This window comes from Mesocricetus auratus, unplaced genomic scaffold (assembly GCF_017639785.1).
Source record: "Mesocricetus auratus isolate SY011 unplaced genomic scaffold, BCM_Maur_2.0 Super-Scaffold_15014, whole genome shotgun sequence".
NCBI classification, from domain to species: Eukaryota; Metazoa; Chordata; class Mammalia; order Rodentia; family Cricetidae; genus Mesocricetus; species Mesocricetus auratus.
Genome location: NW_024429186.1, coordinates 1,780,916 through 1,808,183, shown reverse-complemented (window position 1 = coordinate 1,808,183; position 27,268 = coordinate 1,780,916). Strand labels below are relative to the sequence as shown.

The 27,268-nt window shown below is 46.0% G+C and overlaps 1 protein-coding gene across 1 annotated transcript in view; it reads right to left on the bottom strand.

The window, feature by feature from the left end:
• Dnah11 (dynein axonemal heavy chain 11) overlaps positions 1–27,268 on the bottom strand; it is a 308,279-nt gene that overhangs the window by 1,647 nt on the left and 279,364 nt on the right. Inside the window, exons 75-81 of the mRNA XM_040742314.1 lie at positions 19,974–20,165; positions 14,236–14,355; positions 5,000–5,242; positions 3,330–3,512; positions 3,137–3,252; positions 538–650; positions 41–181 (exon numbers count right to left, since the gene is read on the bottom strand). Of these exons, the coding sequence (XP_040598248.1) occupies positions 41–181; positions 538–650; positions 3,137–3,252; positions 3,330–3,512; positions 5,000–5,242; positions 14,236–14,355; positions 19,974–20,165 (1,108 nt within the window). The remainder of the gene's footprint in view (positions 1–40; positions 182–537; positions 651–3,136; positions 3,253–3,329; positions 3,513–4,999; positions 5,243–14,235; positions 14,356–19,973; positions 20,166–27,268) is intronic.

Below are 27,268 nucleotides of genomic sequence, written 5' to 3'. Positions count from 1 at the left end.
CACCTGAGACAGTTCCGCATGCGTCCCTAAGCGGACTCACCTTCCAGGCGGAGCCCGTGGAGGTATGCACCTTCCCTCGGGGGGTGGCCGTAATCTTCCTTTGTCTTTTTGGTCACATCAATAGTCAGGCACATTCTGTCCAGTGGCCACTCGTTTTTTCGAGCCATGGTCTGCATGATTGCTTTGGGAGGAAAAGTGGGGAGAAGAATTGAAGGGGAAAAAAACCTGTTTGTAGTCTCCTACAAGCCATTGCAGATAAGAATGTGTGACTGGGCAAACAAGCTTGCAGGACCCGTTTGCCTCTGTGGTCACAAACTATACCAGAGCGGCAATTCGCTCCTGTGTGTATGACAAGGGACAGCCTGTGGGAAAGTTACAGCCTGGCTCTTGACAAACCACCGGGGCTGTGCCTGGAGGGGGCTCTCTCCTTTCCTAACTAGAACGTCCTCTGCTTGCTACCCGGGCTCTGCGATGGTTGTTTGAAGACTGTGTTGCAGAAGCCAGGCAGGATGGCTTACCTTGCCCCCCTAGCCATACCTGTTAAGAAGGACTGGGGGTTGAAGAAGCCGGACAGCCACACAACAGCAGGGAGGGAGAGGTCTTGCGTCCAGGTGTCAAGTTCTCGGCATCGCGAGAGGAGGTCGTTAAACCTGGTTAACGGAAGGTAGGGAAGAATGAACTTGCTTATTAATAAAGTCAGGTATCTTCCAGGAGGATGAGGGGCTGTGGAGCACGGAACACTCCCAGGGGAAGAAAAAGCCGCCTTCTCAGATGATAGACAGGGTGGTGCCCCTGCGCAGATCCGGCTTCTTCCTGTTGAGAGTTTGTATCTGCACCATTAGGAATAGGAAATGCTAGGCAGCATGGGCAGTGCAGTCTCTTACCCAGCTATTAGATCCTTCTAGAGGTACACAGTGATGGCCCAAAAAATCCATTTGAACGGGGTTGGCAAATACCACCGTTGTGTAGGATGCTGTAGAAATGCAGCTGTGTGTGTGTGTCTGTCTGTCCCCATAACTGTTACAATTCCAGAGTTGCCAGAGAAGGTATAGTCAAAGGGGGAAGAGTAGGAGAGTGTTCCACACAGAATAATTATTTGAAAGGGGAAGGTACGTGCCTTTAAGTAACAGGAACAGACACACACACACAGAGAGCGAGCCTGGTGGAAAAAAAACTCTGGCAGTAGTGTTATGGTGAAAAGAAATGTTAAAATGGCACGGCAGGAGGACCCTGAATAGATGGCTGAGCAACTGAAAGCATTCGCATACTCTTTCAGGGGACCTGACTTCAACTTCTAGCATATACGAGACAGTTCATAGCCTTGTCTGTATCTCCTGTTCCAGTTCCAAGGGATCTGATGCCCTCCTAGCTTGTGTGTGTGTGCGTGGGGTGTGTGTGCATCAAAAGATGGGAAGAAAAGCAGTTTGTTGATGAGCAACCAGCAGAATAAATAAATCATCTACAAGGAGGCTCATGCTCCGGGGTACGTTAAGAGGGGAGAGTGTTGATTTTTAGGTTGTGTCTAGGAAATTGAGTGTGTTACACTGCAAAGAATCCTCTCTAAGCAGAAACGGTATGGAGGTAAGTGCACAATGAGACAAGGTTAGAAACAACCCAGGTGGGTAAGAATACAGAAGTTACCAAGCGCAGAGTAAGACGATGAAAAGAAACTAATATGCATAAAATGTAACTAAGTGCAAATCCTCCACTTTTACTTATCATTACTTATTAATAATGTTAAAACTATTGAGGTGTACACACTCTCTCCTGGTTGTGTTTATCCTCCGGGAGCCACTTAACTGTCCTTATGCTCAGGTCTGTGCTGTCAACTTGATAACAAACCTAGAGTCATCGGGGGAGAGGGAAACGCAAATGAAGACTTTGCCAAGATCAGGTTGACCAGTTGGCTGAGTTGAGGGGACTAAATAAGGTTCATAAGCAGTGTTCTTCTTGGTCTCTGCTTCAGTTCCTACCTCTAGGTTTCTGCCTGGACAGTGGTAAGTAGGTAGACTGTTAATCTGGAAAGCAAGCCAGAGCAGTACCCATCCCCCACAGCCAACATGTGGGTGCCTTGGAGGCTGTTAGTTGTCAACAGGATCTGGGATCACCCAGGACAGGAGCCCACAGACAACACCTGTGAGTTTAGCTTCTGCGAATGCCTGTTGAGGGATTACCTTTATTGGGTTAATTGACATGGGCAAAACATACTATAAATATGGGTGGCATTGTTCCCCGAGTTGGGATCCTAGACTGTAAAAACGTTGAATGTGTGCGAGCTGAGCTCCTTGCTCTACCCCTTGTCTGTTGCTATATATCAAGCCCCTGTCACTGAGGGTCCCTTCAAATGAATGACTGTGTCCTGAAACCGTGAGCTAACCTGAGCTAAACCAAACCAGCTTTTCCTGCCCCTTCTTAGGCTGCTTTGGTCAAAGTGTTTTATCACAACAGGAAAAGCAGCCAAGTAAGGCAGGGTCCTAACATGCTTTCATTTGGAATCCTAATGGCATCTTCCAGATTGTCATGTTTCTTCCTGAATCAGAATTAAAGAGCTTCACTTTGAAAAAGGAACAGATTAGAGTCCTGTGCTGCTCTCTGAATGGTGTCCCAAGGCCACAGAGCATTTGGGATGAAACATACGAGCCTTCAGGAATCCTAGGTTCTACCTCTGGCTTTGACACCTGCTGTGATCCTCCACCCCACCCTTTGTGGAATCAGTCTGCTTTTATACACTATACTACATACTTTCTAAAGTCCTATGATTGCATTTGTAATTATTGGTTTAGAAATAAAGGGAATAGAATGCCAACAGGCAAACTCGAGTAGCTTCTAGGACTTTCGAATAAAGGAGGAAATTCTGTTTACATTTTTTCCCCTCAGGTGGAAATATGAAGACTGGGAGATTAGGTGTTTTTGTCAAAGGTCAGTTATCTAGTAAGTGAGAGAATTTGAATCCTGGTCTGACCTAACTGAACCGACCTGCTTTTGAAGCAGAATGCTGGAGGACCTCATGTGACATTAGTCGTAGAGTGTGCCTGGTGATTTATGGTCGGGGAGCAAAAGTTCTTGCAGGAGTAAGTGGGGAATGCCCATGTGCAGATGTTTACAGCCACCAGTGGAAGTAGAGACGGTCACTTACCACTGGGCCAGACCGTAAGTAGACGGATAAGCCAGTTTATTCCATGTGTCTGGAACCCGGTCGTAACTCAAGGCAGACAGCTGGGCCTCCACATCTGGAGATAACGTCAACTCTCCCTGGCACAGAGAAGAAAGGCTGCCGTGAGTACCCTCCGGTGTGGCAAGACCCCGTCTTGTCCCTCTTGTACGTTTACCTTCAGACCCAGGTCTAATTGTTGAAGCGAGACACGGATTTCCCGGATGAGAACATTCATCCTCTCACACTCTTGGAAGCAAACAAGAACATACGGGCTTCGGTTGGGGTTCTTTTGCATTATCTCCGCCATGTTGAACTCTTCCGGAAGTCTCTCCAAAATGTCATCCAAGATATTCTTAACCTACATCGTTGAAACACAGACTTTCATTTTTGCTCATGGTGCTGGTGGTTTGGCTGAAAATGAGCCCCACGGGTGCATAGGGCTTGGCATTTATGGGGAGTTCCCTTGTTGGAGGAAGTGTGTCACTGGGGTTGGGCTTTGAGGCTTCCAAGTGCTCAAGCCAGGACTGGTGTTAACTCCCTCTTCTTGCTGCCTGCCTGTCCAGATGTAAAACCATTTCTGCTTTCATGCTGCCATGCTTCCTGCTGTGATAACGGGCTAACCCTGTAAACTGTAAGCCAGCCCCATGTGAATGCTTCATCAGAGTTGCTGTGGTCATGGTGTGCCTTCACATCGAGACAAACCCTAACTAAGACAGTGGCTGCCACACTTTATGAAGTCTCGGGATAGACTGTGCAACTTCCAAAGGTGACTACAACCTCTGGCCTGTTGCTAGTAGCTGCTCCCTGCTGTTCCCGATTCTGGTGTCAGAGATTTAACCACCAGCCAGGAGGAAAAAGAGAGGTCTGTTGGAGATTTGTGTGTGTATGGATGGCTGAAGTTTTTCTGGAGGGAAGCGTTTTTCTTGGGAAGTTCTCCTAAGCTGATTATAAAGTTTTCTTAACGCAACCGATTGGTCTCTGTATCATCTATCCCGACGCCCTCGCCACATTTTCGGATACAGGCTGCACAGCAGGTGCAGCCGTCCCCCTCCCCACAGTGAAGGAACAGGCCAACAGATTTGGAGATACCTGTAATTCATACATCTAACAAAGGATACCCATGTAGATAGAACAAAGAGTGCAAGTCTGTAAGAAAAAGATAGTGTGTATGATACTGTCCCTGACCCCCCCCCCACTAGCTGCAACATTTGGGAGAGCAGGCCCTGCAGCTCACCAGGGCAGCACAATACAGCCAACCCCGTTAGGGGAGGTGTGGGTGAGCCTGGGAGAGCTGTCTCCACGACACATCTGTCATGACGGTATGGGGGGGGGAGATGCTCCTCCTTACTCCTCGTGGCCCTTGCTTCCTGCAACAGGTGAAAGAGCTCACACTTCCCCTTGCCAGCTGCATAGCTCAGGAAATGGGCCCTGCCCCTTGCCGAGGTAGTCCTCAGTGAGGGTGACTCAGCCCTGAAATTATGAGCGAGGGAGAGCTGTCCTAGGATCAAACACAAGTGGAAGCCATTGCCATCTGGACAAAACAGGTGAGTGGATCTCCCAAATCCACTGTGAAGCCAAAGGAGCCTGGCAATAACAAGTATCATACAGACCGTGTATTTAAAGTTCAAGACCAGTCAATGTGCAAAGATGGAAGTCAGGATATTAGTTATCTTGGGGGTGCAGGAAGGATTGTGAACATCCTGGGCAGTTGAAAATGTTCTATGCCTTGGTCTTGGTGGTACCTGTTTGACTGCTTGCACAGGTGAAAGATTTAACAGAGACTCATGCCTAAGATTGGCATGCTTCACTCTAAAGGCCAGAACAAGGAAAGACCCCCCCCCTTACCTTGTCTTCTGCAGACTGCCCCAGCTCCTCACTGCTGACTGCATTCCTGGGTTGCATCTCCAGTAGTGTTCTGAAGAGTGTGTTGGACGTCACTGTCAGGAACTCAATTTCAGCATTGGGGTGAAGGCCATACAGTGCCGGGCTTTCTGGAGGCAGCTTGTCCTCTATGTACTGGTGGTATCCGGAATAATCTAGGTAGGGTGGGGCTGCAAATCCCGGTGCCAGCATGAGTTCGTCTTCAATCTTCGACCACAAAGAAATGCCGGTTATTCCAAAGTTTATAGGAAGGTGGTGTCATCCTCACTTCCTCAGCATAGGATGCTAGCAAGAATCCCCACTGTGATGCTGCGTTGTACCAGACTCCGAAATGCCTCATGGTCAACACTGTATCTATGCCGACCGCAACGACATCAGGCTGACCGCTAGAGACAGTTCCGAGAAACACAAACAACGCTTCCCGAGGAAAGTTATTTGCAATGTGCTCGGGGTGGTGCGATAAGTAAACATGGCTTACTTATCATGGCTTCACCATTACTGCCTAATAGTCGGCGTTATCTGCTTCAACTTACTGACTCTCAAACATCCCTATTTCCCAGAGAAGAAACCAAGAATGCCTGGTCATTCATTTCCCCAACTAGGTATTTTGAATGTAAACTTAATTCAGAACTCATGTTAGTAATGCTACTACACACTTCCCCCAGCATTACTATATAAAATGCCCCCCCCATGCTCATCTTTTAAAGGCTTGGTTCTCAGCTGGTGGCACCGTTTTAGACAGTTCTCGGAAGACGTAGGTCACCGCAAATGTTTAAGGAGTGTGTTCCCTGGCTCCTACCCTTCCCGCTTGCTGTGAGGGAAACCACTTTTCCTCTGCCACCATAGACTGGAACATCCTAAACTCTAAACTAAGCCTGACCTCTCTCCCCTATGCCGTTTCGTCACAGCAATGAAAAGGCAGCATGCCCATGGGTAACACACTTCACAGAATGTATCCTGTGACATATAGGAACTCTTCAAGCACAGGGTTGGGATGGCTTCCATCTTTGAGGTCACATCATGCTGGGAGTCAAATTACTGCTGCCTCCCTAGGACCTTGGGAAACTCAGGGCAAAGTCGTGTTGCTGCTACCTCAGATCCTTGGACTGAACTGGTGCTTTGGGCACCGTCGTCCCGGTCAATGAAAGGCCACACAATACAACCTTTATTGGCCCATGCACTTCACTGGGGTTTGAGGAAGGGCAGGTACTTCATATAGGGGGACATTTAAAAAAAAAACTAGGGAGAACAGAAATAGCAAATCTGCACACAAGAAATTAATCTTCAAAGTATAGCCAGATAATTTATGGACCCAAGTCTACCCAACAACAGTCAAGTGCATGGAAGATTCCTAGCTACATTATTTCACAATCCTGTCAGCCAGTTCTCTCTGTTCTCACCTCTCAATTTTCCCAGTCTGTTGTACCTTGAATTCCATCTACACATGCCCTTAAATGCACAAGAGGATGCTATTTCTAATATATATCTAATATATAGAGAGCTGGTAAATCATTTTCTAAAAGTTCTGCCTGCTACTGTGTCTCTTGAACCACATCTCTCTACTGTCGTGTGGAGGGAGTTTCATTTATTCATTCCATACTCTGGGGTGACCATCCCATACAGAAACACCTTGGAAATGGAAAATCTTCATAGGGATTCAAGGCCACGAAGTGGTTGTGATCTCCCTCACTGTTTTGTTGTGTGTCTCTGAGTAACGGGTGGGTTGTTTCCCCTCACAGTCCTGGATGGCACAGAGAACACACGCAAACTTGATGGGGGATTTTCAGCTATCCTTGCTGAACTCCAGGGCGTCTCTGATATGATATTTGAGTCAGCATTTATATTGTCACTTTGTACCAGGAGTGTTCTCAAACTATCACGGTGCCAGACACAAATGGGAACCCAGCGACCAGGGGAAAGAGCAGACGGAATGACCTCACCACCACCACCATTACCATCCCAAGCTTGTTCTGTACGTACCTATCATTTCCTGTTTACTTGTAAAGAACGGTAGAAATTTAAACATGATTAGGTTCATAATGTTCCAAACTAAAGGGCCCATGAGAAAGTTAAACTCACCGTCATTAGCCTGTGACAGGCAAGTTAACCGAAAGGGGGGGGGGGGGGGGAATGAAAAGCCGAAGTTAGAACAAACACATCCAAACGGAACTTTGCTCTCTATCAACAAGGGCTCCCTCTTCTCCCTTAGTACTGACAGGAAGATGAAAGGACTTATAGAAGCTGCAGTTCAATTTACCCTTCAAAGACTTCCGAGTGCAGAAAACCCAGTCAGCAGGGCTTTGGATGGTTGAGTGTAACTGGGTAGTGCCATAGGATGGAAACTATTCTGTGCTTTGCCAGACGGTGACTAAGCGGTCTGTTTACAGACTGGGGGGGTGTGAGATTTTCACGTCGGTTGAACTGCAATGCAAGGGACAGCAGCACACTAAGGAAAATGGCATGGCTTATCATCCTTAAGGGCTTGGCAGCCTTAAGAAATTAGACTTGTCAGCCATAGCGGTGCATGCCTGTAATCCCAGCACGCAGGAGGCTGAGAGAGGAACAAGAGATTGAGGCCACAAGGCAAGACCTTACCTAAAGTGTTTTTAAAAAACAAACGGACACCACCAAATAAATATAGTGTTTCAAACACCCGTAAAATGGATCTCACGGTCACAGCATGGCCGCTGCGACTGTGAGACTTTTTACCAGTCTCTGACACCAAGACACAGAATAGGTTTGGCAGATGTGTGGGTCTCTCTGCCCTAGGAGAGGAGGTGCTTGTGTTATGTACATCTTGATTTTTCTGGATGGCAGAACAACCCACCAAGTATTTGAGCTAAACCTCATTCTTACGTCAATAGTAAAATGCTGAAGTTTGAGGCCGAAGGTACAGTTTGTAATGTTTGTGCCCACTTGACTTTAAAGAGACCCCAAACAACTCCAGTTTCTTTTATGTTAAGATTTACGTGTGTGTCTGTGTCAGAATACATGTGAACATAGGTCACATGTTCAGAGGCCTGAAGAGGGTATCATGTGTCTGCCTGTCACTGTGCCTATCCCTTTGAGGTAGGGTCTTTCCCTTCTCTGTCACACGGGAAGCCAGAAACCAACGGTCCTGCCTCCTCGACACTCCTCAAAAGTTCTGGGATTGCAGGCATTCTTTGTTAGGTTCAGGGATCTGAACTCCAGTACTCACTATGCAAAGCAAACACCCTTAGCCCCTGGAGCCGCCTCTAAATCCTGACGTGATTTGGCCTTTTCCGCAGAAGGGCTGTTGGCAGGAACGCCTTCCTGCTGTTGGGGTCACACCTGTAGTTCTCTATAATGGGGACTTTTTCCTCAAGGGGAGAGCTATTTGAGAAGACGTTCTAAATTCTCAAGGATTTAACTCATGTTCAACAGACATTTCTCCTAAGAACATGGGAAGACACTCAGTATCTTTGGGAACATTCGAAACAAAGGGACAGGGCAATAGTTTCATCCCATCAAAATGAGACAGGGCAATAGTTTCATCCCATCAAAATGATTAGAATAAAGAACGTGGCTAGGAGCCGTGTTAGTAAGTATGTAGAGAAAGGAGAAACTTTTGGTGGAAACAGTTTGGTAGTTTCTCCAAGCAATAGCCATACTCAACAACTGATCCCCCGACAACTCTACACCTGACCTTCCCCCTAGAACTAAACACAAGTCCACATAAAATCTGTACACAGAATTGCATAGAAACATCCTAAACCAGAAGCTGGCAAAATATATCTCACTAACATATTGAGAATCAATGGGATCAGGTGCAGACAAATCAGACCTCCACTCGTCATGAAACCCATCACCAAGGATCTGAATTTATCTTTGCAGGAGTCGGATAGGACATTAACACGTGCAGGTATTGGAAGCTGGGAAAGCCAGTAACGGCCAACCGTGCTGACTCAACGGAGCTATTGTTCCTTCTTTTCATACAGGGTTTCCTGGGAATCAAAAAACATTAAAAAAAAAAAGTAACCACTTGCCTGCCTCTCCAGATGGTCTCAGTAATGGCAGGGGCCCCTAATCCAGTGTAAGTCTAAACAAACATCACACTTGGCTGTTTGGACCTCCAGAAATCACTCAGATGTGGTCGACTGCCAGACTTCCTTTAGCGTACTCTCAGAAGTTTCTCAGTAGTGTCTTTTGCAAATTACCCAACGCACGGGGGTGTCCTGCGTAAGGCTGAATTGGCAGTGAGTAGCACTGTGTTCTCCTGGACCATCTCCCATTTCAGAGAGCACACGAAATCAAGTGCAGACATAACTCAGTGCTAAGGTGACCTCTGTACCAACTACAGACAGGTCAGACTCCAGCCAGCAGTGTATGGCAGAGCAGGGCTGGCTTTTTAAATCCAGGCTCTGCTCTTCCTTCCTTCCTATCTTTCCTTTCCTTCTCCCCTCCTTCCCCTCCCTCCCTCCCTCCCTCCCTCCTTCCCTCCCTCCCTCCCTCCCTTCCTTCCTTCCTTCCATCCATCCAACCCTGAGCATGTTCTTTTTTGCTTACATGAGGTGGTCGTTACCTATTCCTCAGGACTGTAGTGGGAAGACATCACACACAGCCCCGTGTGGTGCTCACTGACCCCTGCCGTGGCACAGGTACTTTAATGCACTCTCTATTCCTAGCATCAGAAAGCCAGGCGCACGAGCTACAGGTGGCCGGGTGGTGAAGACCACCAGGTGGCTCTTCCAGAGGACCTGGGTTTGATTTCTAGCACCCACACCTAGCAAATCACACCTGTCTGTTAACTCCAGGCTCAGGGGATCCAGCACCCTCTTCTGGCCTCCACAGGCACTTCGTGCATAGACACAAATGCAGACAAAAATACCCATTCGCATAAGGGTAAATTTCAAAAGCACATTTTTATAGAGTAGTGCCCAGTTGAGAGAGAAATATATATTGCAAAAAAAAACAAAAAACAAAAAACGCATGCTTCATAATAAAAAAGTTTCCTGCTTACAAGCACATTGTTCTAGTGCTGTCAATGTTTAACCTGACGACACACTTAAGTTGGCCGCTCATTATTTCATAGTTGATAAAACTACTGCTCAGAGGAGTCCCGTAATAAGTCAGATGCTACAACAAACGTAAATGTTACAATTTGGCCCTGGGGGGGGGCTTGTTTTTCTAATATAAACCTGGATTCCTAATTATTGCCTATGTCATCCAAATAGTTGGCATTGTATAGTAACTTTTAGGTGGCTTCGTGCCTCCTTTCCCATGTGAGAAAATGTTTTGTTTTTGTTTTTTGTTACCCAAAGGCTCTTTAAGGTGCCTTCCCATTAGACAGCTCATTCATTCTAGCAGTAAAGGCGTCATTGAAAGGAATCCATCTCTTCTGCAAGCAGTAGGATTTCCAACCTGGTCTGTTCATGGGCTGATTTCTGGTCATGTTCCAAAGCAGCAACAAGATTAACTTCTCAATATATTAGCTGATGTGAGAAGGGACAGAAGGATGCCCTGCGGATGCTGAAGGGTGAGCTCATGTTAACAGCTTGAGCGGGAAGCATTTGCATGAGAACAAAATAACTGGGGGAAAGTGCAGCTTCTAACATGAAGTCGGAAAGTGCATTCATTTCTCCTGGTGAGATAATGATAACACTGCCCGGTGAGGATGCCAGCTTGTCAATGAAGCATCTCTACCCTGATAATCTCACTAGATCTGTGGGGAAAGTTGGGTGCCTTTGCTTCTAAAGGGCTCACGCACACTGCCAATGCCCCTCAGGTTTCATCACCTGTATTTATTTTAAAATCATTTGAATGGGAGTTCAACCTTATGAAGGTTAGTGAACTATTTGCGGGAGGGACACCAATAATTCTACCCTTAATCACCCCCTGAGCTTCCTGCTCTGCCCCTTGACCTCCACCATCCTTTGGAGAAATAAGCCTCTGCAAAGATGGCTCTGGAGCACTGTTTATCTTTCACGTCTCCATGGTAACTTGCTCCCAGACCTTCCAAAGAGCAACTTCTGATTGCACCAAATTGAAATCGGAAGTATCTTTCGGATGTGTGAAATAATGCTCATTAGGAGAAAGACTGAGAATCTCCAAGTCCAAGGAAGATATAAAGAATGCTCACAGAGCAGAGAGCTCTAGTTTTCTTTTTTGTTGTCTTCATAATGGCCAATACTATTTAAAGAAGTAAAAAAACAACAACAACAGCAAAAAAAACCAATGAGTGCCCATTGATATGTTTGACTATGCTCTAACACACTGTGTTCTTGGTACATGGCTAGGTACCAAGAGGAAGGTGACCGAGTTGCACGAGGCTTCTCTGAAAAGCTTTCAGAAAAATCTATGAATAGAAGCTTGCTCAAATTGCTCAAACCAAACACAACAAACACTCCTCTAGTACTGCTCTAAATCAAGTTGGTATCTTTGGCAATGTTGAGATGAATTTGGATAGTTTTGGGTGCTGCTCTGGTTTGGAAGTATTGTCCCAACACCCCTGTGAATGAAGGCTTGGTTGCTAGTCTGTGACGCTCTTGGGAGGTGGTAGAACCTCAGGAGGTTGGAGTCCCAGTGGAACGAAATGAGATCATTAGAGGTACGTCCTTAAAGGGGATATTGGGACCTCTGACCTCTTCTTTTTCTGACTCTTGCCTGCCACGTGTTCCCACATTTATGTACTAAGCTACCACCCACTCAATCATGGATTACAACTTCTTTAACCATGGGCCAAAATAAACCATCTTTTCCTTTTAAGTTACCTATCTCAGCTATGTGGTCACAGTGATTACCAGTGAAGCTGATTACCACCAACTATCTTCAAGTTTTTCGAGCAATAACTAGAAAATGGCTCTTGCGGTTTGGTTGAGAATGGTTCCCTACAGACTCCTATGTTTGAATGATTGATCTCCAGCTGGAAGGGGTTAAGTACTCTTGCCGGAGGGAGGATGTGTTACTGGGACAGGCTTTGAAGTTTCACTTTGAGATTTGCACCAATTTGGTTTAGTTCTCCCCGCCTCTTATTTATGGGTCAACATGTTAGCTCAGGGCTGTTCCTCCTTCCTGCCAGGCCTTTGCTCTATGACCATAATGAACTCTAACCCTGTGAAACTAAACACAATTAAATGCTCTCTTGTTTACGTGCTCTTGGTCGTGATGCTTTGTCACAGCAGTAGGCGAGTAAGACAGCCCTAAACCTGAACATCATTTGAGACCAAGAGAGCATCAGGAAAGAGGAGCCACCGCCTCAGCTCCCCCAGTACAAGAACTAAGAACTAAATACTTTCACCAGAAACCACAGCCTGGTCTGTAACCGTTTGATGGCGACTCGGAGCTAATACAAGGAGAAACAAAGAGATGTTTGGTCTTGAAATTTTGTCAGTGGTAACTTGCCCTTCCCAGCAGAAGCAACAAGGATAGTCATGTTTTTCATCATTTTTAAAACCTAAGAGGCAGTGGTGGTGCACGCCTTTAATCCCAGCACTCGGGAGGCAGAGTCAGGTGGATATCTGTGAGTTCGAGACCAGCCTGGTCTACAAGAGATAGTTCCAGGATAGCCTTCAAAGCCACAGAGAAACCCTGTCTCTAAAAAAAACAAAACAAAAACCCTAGCTATATTGTTTTGTTATCATACATAAAACAACAGGAACTCTGTGGTCCTATAGTAACAATAATCTCATTTTAAAATATGTTATTATTAATTATATGTATATTTCTGAGGGAAAGGTGGGCATGGGTATCCGGTGAGGCCAAGAGAGGGTGTCATATCCCCTGGAGCTCGGAGCTGTCCTGAGCCACCTGACTTGGGTGCTAGAAACTGAAGTCAGGTCTTTGGCAAGAGTAGTCCATGCTCTTAACACCTGAAACATCGCTCCAGTCCTGCTTTTATCATTTCCTTTGAAAGACCACAAAATGGGATGTATGGTTTAGTAACCTTAATTGCAGAGGGGCTGTAAACCCACAAAAGGCCAATTCCGGGCTGCTGACCACCTGTGACGAACTGACCAGGGCGTCAGAGATGGGCAAACAAGATTCGTGGGAAACAAGGAGATGATAACCACCATTTACTTAGGGAGAGATGATTAACTCACACCAAGGTCTGAGGAATTTACAACAGGAAGACACCTACTTCCCTGGTCAGTAGTCACATACCCCTGGTCACAAAATAGGGACCCCTCCCAAAGGCTTGTGGTTTTTGTCTTTAAAAGCTGATTGTAACTGAACCTCGGGGCCAATCGGTCTAAAAACTGACCGAGAGGCCCATCTGCAGATGCCTAATTAAAGCCTCTTGCTTGTCGCATCAATTGGCACGTAGACTCTTGATTCTTGGGGCGATGAATCCATCTTGGGGACCCCTCCTCAATTCGGGGAACCCCAACACTTACAGATTGCTTGAAGCAAAGTCCCAAGTAAGCTCGTCACCTCACACATGGTTGACATTCTCATTGCGTAACGGTCTTAATAGACTTAACCATTTTATTTAAATTTAAAAGTATTACAACTATGTAGTTATGAAATACCATGAGATGTTATTATTACTAGAGAGAGAGAGGTGTGCATGTGCCCTCATGCTCATAAATGCAGGAGTGGGCTCACAGAAACCCAGACAACATGTCCTTTCCTTCTACACCATGTGGGATCCAGAAATTGCACTCAGTTGGGCCGGGTTTATCAGCAGATACCTTTAACATTAAGCCATCTCAATGCCCCAAAGAGATGGCCTACTCCAGGTTTACATGATGGGATGATTCAGTCAAGTCCATGAGTCTATCACATCATAGACTTAAGTACTACAGGTTCCTCTAAGCATACATCTAGCAATATTAATAGTTTTACTGATCAAAATGTAGAATATTTTATGATTTATGCTGGCGGCAAACCAACAACAACAAAGGTAGTAAAATGAACCCTGTTTTGAAACCACAGGATTTATGCTCCACTGAAGCTCATCCCTACACTCATTGAGAGATCTGGGGCCAATCTCTGTCCCTCAGTATTTTGTTTTGTACAATGGAGAAACGGTGTCATCTCAGCCCAGTTCATATGGCTATTACGAAGAGGCTATGAGTCTACATTTAACAACTCCCCCCCCCCAAAATGAATAGCAGAATATCTTTATGAAAGGCCAACATCCTTAGGAACATCTAAGAACTACACACATAGTAAAAATGATCTGAAAAACTCTCGACAGAGCTTTCTTTCTCGGAGTAACAAGTTTCAAAATGTCTTACCAGAGATGGATTCATGAATTCTTCTAGATATACCCGGCAGAGCTTACGATCCCAGGCATCTGTGATGTGGCCCCCATACATGATCTCCCCAAAGAGGTAACGAAGGTCTTCCCACGGGACCTGGGGAGAAACACTACACCTCTCAGTTTCCTTTCCTGTCGACAGGAACAAACTACCTAGACAAGGCTACATGATGAGGAAGGGTTGCCTTGGCTCACAATTTCTAGTCAGTCCATCATTTTGGGAAGTCAAATGGCAGGCATGGATGTGAGGCGCCTGACCACATCATATCCATTGTTGAGATCAGAGGGAATGATTTAATGTGGTCATGCTGGAGCTCAGCCTACTTTCTCCGCCCTTTATGCAATTCAGGGCCCTGCCCATGAGACAGTGGAGTCTACTTTCTCAGCCCATCATGCAGTTTACGGCCCCGCCCATGAAATAGTGGTGTCGGCCCCCATGCAGGGAGGGTCTTCCCAGCTCAATTAGCCCAACTGAGATAATTCCCCACAGACATGACCACAGGCCAACTTAACCAAACATTCCCTCACTAAGAGCCCCTTCCTCCTAGGTGACTCTAGAATGTGTCAAGCTGACAAGTGAAACTCACCATCATACCACACAAATGTTCACTTCCAGGCCTAGAGTATCTGCCCAAGCTTGGCCCCTTCTACCCCAGCAACCCTACAAAGACCCTGTCAGCCAGCGCTAAATTCAGCGTGTAGATGTCTTAAGTTTTTGTGTAGAATTTCTCTGGATAATTATTTTCAGTGTATTCTAATACATTTGACGAAATTCTAACACCACCACACATTACTGTGTCTCTGGAACAGGTTACATAGGACAGTTGAACCCTTTGGATTCCACCCAAATCTCCTGAGATGTTGTTTCCCTGTGCCTTCCAATCTCACCTGTATTTGTTACCTGCTGTTGTACTTTATTCTTTATTGCTGTGATAGAACCCTGACCAAAACCAACTTAAGGGGGAGGAAAAGGTGTTTATTAAGCTTGTAGGTTCCAATCCAACATGGAAGGAAGCCGGGGCAGGCAGGAACTGAAGCAGAAGTCACTCGGGAAGGCTGCTTACTGGCTGGCTCAGTTAGCTTTTGTTTGTAGTCCAGCTCTACCTGCCTAGGAGTGGCTCCAACCACAGTTAGGCTGAGTCCCTGCTCCCACCAATTGGCAATTAAGTAGATGCCTCCCAGGCACGCCTAGAGGTCAACCTGACAAGCCAATCTGAAGGAGGCGGCTGCTTGATGTTCCCTATCCTTAGGTGCAACCTGTTGGCAACCCCAAGACTCATCATCACACCTCCTATAAAGTCTGTATTATGTGTCTGGGAGGAAAAGAAAGTGCCAGCTAGACAATTTGTATTTGGGGGTCTGATGGGAGATGTCATTCTACAAATCTGTCACTTATTGGTTGTTGAATAAAGCACTGCTGGCCACTAGGGAAGCAAGATAGGTGGGACTAGGAGTCAAGGAGGATTCTGGGAAAGAGACAGGGAGATACCATGTAAGGGGCCAGAAAAGTAAGAGTTCCGGACCCTTTTCTCCAGTAAGAGAAATACTTAGATTAACAATTATGGGCTAAATACATAAGTCAGAGATAGCCAGTAAGAAACCAAGCAAACGGCCAACAGCTTTATAACTGATATAGTGTCCTGTGTGTTAATTGGGGGTTCAGACAGGGCGGCAGGGCCCAGGCGACTGGCAAAAGAAGACTACACGCTACAGGGGTCCTCTTGACTGTCATCACTCTCTGCAAGAGCGGCCCCGACAAATCCGCTTTCCAGACCGATGTGGGCTCCGCTGCAGCCTGACTGGGTAACTACCATACCACGTTTTATTCAAGAAATCACTGCATCTCCTTTGCTGGCTTCACAGAGTTCGAACCACTCTCTGCTGCCCTCTCACTCCCTCTGGAGTTTGCAAAACATGCCAGTCTGAGATGTAGCCTTTACAGACAGGAACCTTTGTACCCTCCCTAGTAGTCCATTGCCCCCCCGACCGCTCAAATAAAACCGTAATTATAGCCTTCCTCCTGGTGTGACGTGACAGAACAAGCCAAGCTGCCGGGGCCACTGCAACGTACTTGCTGCGAGTTTGAAGAATGAACCTAAAATGGGTCCTTTTCTTGAGGTGGCTTGAAATGAATGAGAGGCGAGAGAAGTGGCTAGCTAGATTTGGGGGGGGTGCTCTCTTCCACTCCACAAACACCTTCTACAGAGCAGAGCTGGTCAGAAACAGACTTAACTGTGTTTCCCATTCTGACCGAATTAATGCCCTACATGTCAGTCGTCAATGTGTACTTTCCTTCATAATTTTGATTAGATAGGTCTGCACCTTTCAATCGCTGGTTCCTTCTCCTAAGCCTAATCTTTGTTGGTTTTTTTTTTTAAACAACAAAAAGGAACCCCTTATGTTGTGGGATTCCTGCTTGGGTCCCGTTGTCCCTTTAGCCCCCAAATAACATACAGGACAAACTATATTATGAAGCTGTTGGCCATTTGCTATTGTTTCTCATTGGCTAGCTCTGACTTAATTAATGACCCATAATTACTAATACATATTTTTATGAGGACTTATCTTTCCAAGGACGCAGCCTCATGCGTCCTCTTCCCATGATCGCTTGGCGACGACTCACCCTTGACTACATTTCCCAGAATCCTCCTAGACTACTAGTCCCACCTATCTTGCTTCCCTGTTGGCCAACAGTGTTCTCTATTTATACCAATCAAACATATACACAGAAGGACTTCCCCCATCAACCCTTTTGTGGGGGTAGCATGTTATACACAGGTGTGTGGGGTTTGCATGTACATATATGTGTACACATGTGGAAGCTAGCGGCTTATACATCAGGCATCTTTAATTGCTTACCATGCTCTTTTTTTGTTGTTTTTTTAAAGCCAGGGGCTTGCACTTCACTTAGAGCTCACTGATTGGCTGCCTGCAGGAGCTCCAGATAGCGACCTGTCCTGCCTCCCCAACACTCTGATGGCAGGCATGTCCTTCCATCCACGGGTAGTTTTTTATGCTTATGTTGGGGAGCTGAACTTGGGTCCCTCATGCAGCCAGCACTTTAGTCACTGATCTGTCTCCTAGTCCCTTAGCTGCTGTCTTCTAATGCCGTCTTGTAAAGAGCTGTGGTGTTTTGGATGGGAAATGTCCCCCCTCTTTGACTCTGACATTTGAGTACTTGACACCTCCAGTAGGTGCCGATGTTTGGGGAGGTTAGGGTGGTGCAGCCTGGTTGGAGGTAGTACTTCACTGGATGCCTGGGGGTGGGCTTTGGGCCTGTTTTCACTCTCTGCTTCCTGCTCATGGTGAGATGCCATCTCTCGGCTTCTTGTTCCTGCAGCAACAGCCGCCACTCTCTGCCACACTCTGGCTTCATGGACTCTTAACCCTCTGGAATCCTGAGCCAAGATAATCTCTTACTTTTTTCCTATGCGTTATCTTGGCCATAGAGCTGCATCTCCGCAACAGAAAAGTAACCAATACAAGAGCGTTTTGTACAACCGCATAATAGGCACACTCTAACTTAAATTCCTGTCTTGATAACTCGGTTCCTCATGTGTGGCAAACGACTCGGGTGAAGGCATCTGAGAGACACGGCAGACTTGAAAACCTAAAGCTGTGTTGACCTTGGTGCCCACAGAAAGAACAGCTGGTCACAGTACGGTCTGCCTGACCAACTGCGATGCTGACCTGAAGCTAGAGACGGCACAAGTCAACGCTCCCCTTTTCCTCTCCGTCTTTACTTCTGCTATGTACAGAGCTCAACCGACACAGCACTGCCTTCCTGGACCCAGACTCATGGACAGTTGCAAAGGACATCGATGAAGTTTTGACTTGTTTATTTCTTCCTGCAGGAGTGTTAGAATAATGCTTTCCTTCCTTTCTTCCTCCCTTCCTTCCTCCATCCCTTCCTTCCTCCCTTCCCTCCTCCCTCTCTTCCTTCCTTCCTTCCTTCCTTCCTTCCTTCCTTCCTTCCTTCCTTCCTTCCTTCCTTCCTTCCTTCCTTCCTTCCAGATAGGATTTCTCTGTGTAGCTGCTCTGTAGACCAGGCTGGTCTCAACTCGCAGAGATCCGCCTGCTTCTGCCTCCCGAGTGCTGGGATTAAAGGCATGCACCACCAATGCTCAGCTATGTGGTGGTGCAAACTTTTTTCTTTTAATATATTTTTAAAATTTATTTGGATTGGTGTTTTTGCTTACATGTTATGTCTATGTGAAGGCACAGGACTGCTCAGAACTGGAATAACACAGCTGTGAGCTGCCACATGGGTGCCGGGAATTGAACCCTGGACCTCTGGAAGAGCAGCCAGTGCTCTTAACCTCTGAGCCACCTCTCCAGCCCCTCTTTTTCTTTTTCTTGTCTCATAACAGTATTCCAACTACAACCTCCCCTCTCCCCCAGATCCAGTGTTCCATTTTGTGTGTAACAGTTAGCATAAAGCATCGTGCTAAGGTGACGTGGGCCTATAATCCTAGCTACCCAGGAGCTCAAGGCGAGAGAATCTCAAGTTCATGAAGCCTGGGGTAGAGGGGGAGTTCAAAGCAAGCCTGGACCATAGAGTGAAACCCTATTTCACTCTGTGACTCTCAGTGATAGAGCTCTTTCCTGGCATGGAGCCTTAAATTCAATCTCTAATACTGAAAAGAGAGAGAAAAAAAAGCAACCAGAAATCAAAAGACAAGCAAGGTAAACAATAGAACAAGGCAAAAAATAAAAAAAATAAAAAATAAAAGGACTACTGATCACAAGCCATATGAAACCCATTTACTTTGAAATAGCACAACCACAACCTGTTCCTTGAGAGAAAGCACCCCTCATGTGTTGAGTGTGCATAGGGTCCTGGCAGTCCAGCTGCCACCAAAACCTGAGAAAACACCACGGGAAACTTGTGACAATGGCTACTAAAAGAACCACCAACCACTGTGTCCTGAGACACATAGATCGGAAGTCTGTAACGGCTCACAGCTCCACCTCTGACGGTTTTGACAAATACACCTGCAAATGGATGCCACTTAATGGGAAAAGTTCTTCCCCCTTGCGGAGATGAAGTTCATCCTGCCCTCCTTAGGAGCTAATGGTTCTTCTCTTTCTACAATCCAACCATTCTGTTTGTGCGAGTTTACACAAGTGTTCTTGATGAGGCATCTCCATTCCCATCTGTGGGTTTAGTTCGGAGACATGGCCATCCATCCATCTACCTTTGACTCCAAACCAAGGTGAACGTTACCGAGAAAGTCACAACAAGGTGGCATCCTTATACATAATAATGACATATGCAGGAAATGCACCATTATTTATACATGTGACGCACTGTAAATTGCTTCCATCATCAGAACTAATTGTGGTGATTATTAATGCAGTGTTATGAACTGTCAGGACTGCTGTATGTAATTACATTTGTGCAAATGCTTCATTACCTGCCTAATGAATCTGGTATATATGCACATGTAAACCACTGTTTTTGTTAACATAATGAAGGACATCATTTTTTTTTCTTTTGCACAAGCTACTGATGTAGAACCGGTCTGACCTATCTTATGAGAACCTTTAATCTGGTTTATTTTCATGCTTGGTGGAAAAAAAATGCTTACCGTGGTACTGGCTGATTTTCAGTAATAGCTTCAAAGAAAGAAATGACCGTCTGTTCTGATAGCACCCGAAAAGGGACAGATTCCATCCACTCCTAGGAAGGGGGTATCTGGACACTGCACTTACATTAGGGCTGGCCTCCAAGTAGTTGTAGAGGATGTTGGCGCAGATGGTCAGGTCTCCCGGATTGAAAGGATAGCTTCGGCTCCAGCCCTGGGGGCCAAACCTCAGTCTCCCTGCCACACAGGCGTGGAAATAGCACAGCGAAAAGAGGATGCTTTTAAACTCCTGATCCTTGGAGCACATCTCAAGCGTATCCTGGGAGGAAAGACGAGACATGGCTGATGAACCATTAACATGGTGTATAAGGGCAGGGGCCTGAATTCTCAATACCGGGGCCGATGGCTTCAGAACATTTTACTAGAGCTTTAAGACAAGTGGAGACGATTTGGCTTTTGCCAATGTGCTGAAGTAAGAGGAAGGCTTGTTCTTTTCAGACGGGGTGTGTATGCCCAGGTTAGCCGGGACCTCACTACTTAGGCATGGGTAGCCTTGATTGAGTTCTGGATCTTTCTGCGTCTGCCTCCCAAATGCTGGGATTACAGCCCTGTGCAACTGCACCTGGTTCGGAAGTTACGGGGAATCAACCCAGGCCTTTGTGTACTCTCCCAACTAAGCAATGTTCCCACTTTTCTTCCTACTTAAAATCTTTAAATTCTCTAGAAAACGGGGCCACTCATCTTAACCACCCCAGTGTTGACTGGTATCCTTTCCTCCGCAGAACAGCACACTTTGGGTAACACAGTCTTAGAGTCACCATTAGCAGAATGTTAATTAGTCACATCTCCCCACACCTCCCAGTCCCAAGGTGACTAAGAGTGTCTGTGCACATGGCCATCCACTGAAAGACCCTTCCTAGGCCACTTCTGGAGCCACGGGAGCCTCACAATCAAGGTTTTCAGGACAGGTTTTGAGCAGGAGTGACGGGCATCACTTCTCGTCCATGTTGCTTGCTTGAAAAGGAAAATGGTTTTGCCCTCACCACTTTTTTCCCCCCTGTGGGCTAGAAACAATGAGGACCAGACAACCCTGGCACCCTCCGGTCAGGTTTAGTGGAGGCATACGTCAGCAGTGGAGTGCGTGGATGACATGTCAGACCGGCCAGGTATGTGTGAGAGCACCCCGCCATCTTGTTGCCGCCACTATAACCTGATTCTCTCTCTGTGTGTAAGTGTGTTTATCAGGTGCTGCTGGGGTTTGAACCTAGTCCCTCACTCACCCATGCTGGAACTCCTGGACTTGGCTCCATCAACAGCCCTGCTTATTTTTGTTTAATAGCCATGTAGCCTGTCCTTTAATTAATCCAAGACACACGGCCTTCCAGTGAACCGAGGGAGAATTAAGGTTGAGCTCTGGGTGTCGACTAGATCTGCAGGATTTCTGTACATTCAAGGGGAGGGGGCTGGGCCCCAGTAAGCCACACTGCCATGGCTAAGGCCCCTGTGGCAGCCAAATAAAGAGGTAGAAAATATCAGATCAGCCGCTGAAAAGTACTTAGCTATTCTTATACCCAGCAGTGCTCTGCAAAGCAAGCCAGGAAGAGAAGCCAAGGATGCTCCTTGAATAGGTGCAAGGAGCCAGCAGGACCCAGGCTGCACCCTCCTGCCTACTGCCTTTAAGTTCATATTTAACCACGTTGGCCCCATACCAAGGCTATTTAGGAACCTGAGAAGTCCATGCCTGGCCTCTCGGGGACTTTTGGATTGGGTTTGCTGCTATGGGCTATCACTAGGGAAGTGTTCCATTTCTGCTGATAATACTTGCAGCAAAATTAGCTTTGCTAAATATAATTTTAGAATTGCCAGGCTACATGTAGTTCAGAGCCAAAAGCATCTCTAAGTTGCACTATATTAGGCCATTTTTTTTAGGTGATTCATGGGGATAAGTGCTGTATGATGACCAAAAAATAACCTTTTCCACAACCACACATCAAATAAAAAGCAAGAGGGTAAACAAAGATAAACGATTCAATTTTTAAGGCTGTAAAAATAAAAGTGCTACCTTTTAAGAGTGCGGTATTTCTAAGAAAGGAACTGTATCTGAAATTACGTATGAAAATTATAATCTAACAAGACACTGAGTAGCCACTTGGCATTAATCACATGAAACTCAAATAACCATACCAAGTACAGTAATTTAATCTATTATCATATGTAGCTTGGTTTTCTTCTCGGTGTTAAAGAAATGGGCCAATGCCCGTTTGGCTGTTCTGCTGGCATAAATGTTGCAGGAAGAAAACGTGAGCCATGCATTTCTGACAGTGTGGTTTTACCCGCCGCCACGCTGTTTTGAGACAGTTGTGTGTTCACACACCGACTGATGAGCAAGTGAATATCAGGAAACAGACAACCAGGATGGGGTGCAGCTCGGTTGGTTGAGTGCTTGTCTATCTTAGACAAAATCCTGGGTTTGATCCCCAGCCCAGCATAGAAGGGGCACGGTGGGTGGTGCAGCCTTTCCTCCCCAGCATGCGAGCAGCAGAGGCAGGAAGATGAGAAGTCCAACATCATCTCGGCGACACCGAAAGTTAGGGCAAGCTTACACGGAACCATGTCAAGAAGACACAAAGTAATAATTAAAGAAATAAAAAAAAAAAAACAGAAGGAAAGAAAGCTACAGAGTTAGGATTGTCAACAGAGAATGGGTACCTGTATTACACAACAGTGTCAAACAGAGAGCAGGCACCCGTATTTACACAATAGTGTCACTGGCACTCAACCCCTGACTTTGCATGCATATTTCTCAGGGAAATAAAGACCTAAACTCTCACTCTAAAAAATATGGTTCGTATGAAAAGAACCCCCAAGTGGCAATTACAAAATCTTCAAAGGCAGACAGATACCCTTGAGCTGAAAGAGGTGTAGGTTGGCAGCACCCTGCAAGAAATAGTTCTCTTGACATGTTGGTCTCTTAATGACCAGATTTGCAGAAGCATTCTGGAATGCTAGAGGAAGCAAAAGGCTGCCATGAAATGAACTCTTCTTTTTCAACCTGTATGCCCAAGTTTGGATGTGAATTCTAATGCAAGAAGAGATAGATTACAATTACAGATTTAGGGGCAGGGACACAGTTTGGTAGATAAGGACGTGCTGTTCGAGAGCAAGATGTGAGTTCAAATGTCAACACCCAGGTAAAAAGTTAGACATGACATTGTGGACCTGTAACTCCAGCCCCATAGGGCAGAAACAGGTGGACCACAGGAGCTTGCCAGGAAGTCAGCTTAGCCAAACTGGCTACCTTTGGGTTCAGTGTAGGACCTGATCTAAAAAAAAATTATAATAAAGAGAGACAGAGGAAGCCATGTGGCATTATCCTCGACCTTCAGCAGAGGTGTGTGTTCCTGCACACACATGTGTGTATGCATCCCCCATGCATACAACCATGTAGCACCCACACACATTCACACATGCATCCCCCCCCCCCCCCACAAAAGACCTATTAGATTATAAATTTGGCTTATGAAGTGAATGGAGTTCTATTATATCCAATCCCCTGCTATTTGCTTTGCAAATTCTGTAGTTTTCATTGTCTGGGGTCAACCACAGCCCAAGCAATTGTTCTTGCATTTTAAATTGCTCATTTAATAGTGTTATGACTATTCCGCTTTACCATTGTTAATCTCTTGCCGTGGTATATTTGCAAGTTAAACTTTATCCTATGTGAGTATGCATGTGTGCATGTATGTATGTATGTGATGGGGGAAGTCCTGTGTATATGTCAATAAAGCACTGTTGGCCAACAGGGAAGCAAGATAGGTGGGACTAGGAGTCCAGGAGGACTCTGGGTAGGAGAAACACAGGGAGTCAAGATGTAACGCCATGGGGTAGGAAGCCTGGAAACTTCTCTGATAAGAGATATACTTAGATTAACAATTATGGGGTAATTACTTAAGTCAGAGCTAGCCAGTAAGAAACAAGCAAGGCCAACAGCTTCATAATTAATATAGCCTCCTGTGTGTTTATTTGGGACTGATGCGGCTCTGGAACCAGGCTGGCGGCACACAGCTTCCTCCTACATGTATGTATGCATGAAAAGCACAATTAATGAAGGATTTTGGTATTATTGTTTTTCGGTTTCTGTTGGGTGTCTTGGCACACAAGCTACAAGGAAGAGGTGAGACTCAACGTTAATCCGTGGGATGTGTCTTTTCAAGAAAACAAACATGCTCCCTTTGTCACTTTTTGTTCTTTCGAGACAGGGTTTCTCTGTGGCTTTGGAGGTTGTCCTGTCTTGTAGACCAGGCTGGCCTCGAACTCACAGAGATCCGCCTGCCTCTGCCTCCCGAGCGCTGGGATTAAAGGCCTGCGCCACCACCGCCGGCTCCCTTCGTCACTTCTTGTTCCTTCTCTCAGTCTTCTATTGGGGGATGCAACTTTTATCTCCTGAGAGCACGACGAGCATGGTGCAATGACAAAGACTCATATGGGGCCGGGTTGGTGACACACGGAAGCTTTGATGGGTACATGTCAGTTACTTTCCTGTCGCCCAGATGAAACGTGATGACCAGATCATCTCACGGAAGGGAGCATTTATTTCAGCTTATGGTTCCCAGGACATAAAAGTCTATCCTGGTGGACAGCAGGCTTGGAGGCATGAGTGGGGAGCTAAGAGATCGCATCTTCAACCACAAACAGGAAGCAGGGCAGGCAGACTGGAAGTGGTGCCAGGTTGTGAACTCACAAAGTTCGGTCCCCTTGACAGACCTCTTCCAGCAGCGCCCGCCCCCCTGTAACCCCCACAGAGAGTCACATCAGCTAGGGGACCAAGTGTGGGGCCCGTGGGCTTAATTTCTCATGTCAACTGCCCACAGTGACGTGCCTCCAGAACTCTCCTGTAGCGGGACTACTTTCCACCTTGCTGGGTCAGTGCTGTCTTGTTAAGAACATCTTACAGAAAGAGCGGACTCCGATTCCGACAAAAAGGATCCCAGGGGCCCGTCTGTAGCCAGCCAGGGCACAGGGGGCAACCTCCCAATGAGATGACAAGTGTGATGATAGTTAACATTGACCATTAGTCCAGAGGATCTAGGCTCACCTAGAAGACAAGCCTCTGGAATTGCCTGTGAAGGCTTATCTAGATTAGGTTGACTGAGGTGGGGAGACCCGCCCTAAATGTGGGCCGTCCTATTGACAAGACGGGGGTCCCGGGCTGAATAAAAAGGAGAAAGCAAGCAGAATAGCATTCATGGTTTTCCGCTTGCTGACCGTGGACTCATTGTGACGTGGTACCTCCCGTTCCTGCTGGCATGTCTTCCTTGCCACGCTGGACTGTATGTATGCCTGGAGCCGAAAGCCACATGGCTTTTTTGGGGGGGGGTAGTTTTATCATAGCAATGGGAGGAGTATCTAGAACACAATCTCAACAACAAAAACAACAAACAAGCCTTCTGTTCTCCAGACATAACAGGCAAGCCAGCGTCTTTGCTCTGTAGAGATTTCCCCAGTGTGGATGGTTAAAATACGCTCGAGGGGATGTTTGGTGAATGGGTGATGAATTTCCTTTTGCTTCTTAGGGTCAAATTTAGTCTTAGTTTTCCAAGAGATCTTTTTCTGCAACAAAGATGCTTTCTTTTTTAAAGATATGAAAAGTCTTTTCAACAAATGTGCCTTTCAACTAGTATATGTAATAGCACAGACAGCAGTTGATAGAGCCCATACTTTCTTGAACGAGTAGGAGCAGGTAGTCTTAACTAGGGAATTCACATAGGCTTTGGGGGAAATCTTTCCCTATTGGCAGAATCTGGGATCATGTACTTCCCTAGGGAGATGGTTTAAACTTGTATTCTTTTCACCAAAAATCTAAAGGGTAACTGAACAGAAGCATAATTTTTTTCATGGAAGGTATATTGTTATTTATAAGGACAAGTGTCTCAGAGGAATATACATATGTGTAAATTTGTAAGTATCAAATTCCTATTGTATGTGCATTTTTTAGAAAGAATGTGATAATTCTTGATGGCCCGAAATTGTGAGATGACAAAACCAAAACAAATATATGCCTGCCATAGTGTATAGAAAGAGCACATTGTAAATATTTAAGAGATTCAATGAAATTTTTTGAGTGCCTACTGTTTACACAGTCTTATTTACAACAGGCTATAAATTGCTTAAGTAAATAATTAACTATGTCCCTCAACATTTTATTTTATAGAGATAGCCATTTAGTGTATGTAGTAGTTTGAATGTAATTGGCCCTCCTAAACTCATAGTGAGATGCACTATTAGGAGGTATGGCCTTGTTGAAGTAGGTGTGGCCCCGTAGGAGGAAAGTATGATACTGCCCAGTGTCTCAAACCACTTCCTGTTGCCTGAAGACCTAGGACTCTCAGTTCTGTCTCTGTTGTCTGAAGGCCTAGAACTTCTCCAGCACTGTCTGCCTACAAGCCACCATGTCCCACTATGATGATAATGGACTAAACCTCCATTATCCACCCCAGTTAATTGTCTTCCTTTATAAGAATTGTCATGGTGTCTCTTCATAGCAATAGAAACCCTAATTAGGGCAGTAAAATTCCCTCACCAAATTTGGTATTGACCACAAGAGGGAAAGGAAAAAGTAAAGCATGTTGGTGTTCTTTATGAAAAATAATATTCCTAACAGGATATTCAGTATTTATCATCAAATCATATGTACTTCCTCCTTAGGGCTTTATTCCACTCTCCAAAGAATAGCGGTATATATCAAAGCTTTCTAAGAAGTTAGAATAGCAACTCATGGTGATATCAGGAAAGGAAACTCAAAGACCAGATTGTGATCCAGTAGGATATAGCAATTTGGGTGAAGAAAATGATGCGACTGAATATTAATTTGCATACACTATTATCTGGGAAGAAAGCAGAAATATAAGTAAGAATGCAGCTAGTTTCAACGTGACATGTGCTGCATGGGTTCCTTTGTTTTTAGTACCTGTTTGCTTGATGGTGACATTATTTTGGGAGATTGTGGGGACCATTTGGAAGGTGGAGCACAGATGGGGTGAGTGGGCTCCAAGGGGGCGGGCATCGAGGATTATAGCCCAGCCTTGGTTCCCCAGCCACCCGCCTTCCTTCCTTCCTTCCTTCCATCTATCCAGCCTTCCCTCCTTCCTTCCATCTATCCAGCCTTCCTTCCTTCCTTCCACCCATCCATCCTTCCTTCCTTCTCTCTCCCCCTTCCTTCCTTCCTTCCTTCCTTCCTTGCTTCCTTCCTTCCTTCCCTCTCCCTCTCCCTTCCTTCCTTCCTTCCTTCTTCCCTTCCTTCCTTCTCTCTCCCCCTTCCTTCCTTCCTTCCTTCTCTCTCCCCCTTCCTTCCTTCCTTCCTTCTTCCCTTCCTTCCTTCTCTCTCCCCCTTCCTTCCTTCCTTCCTTCTCTCTCCCCCTTCCT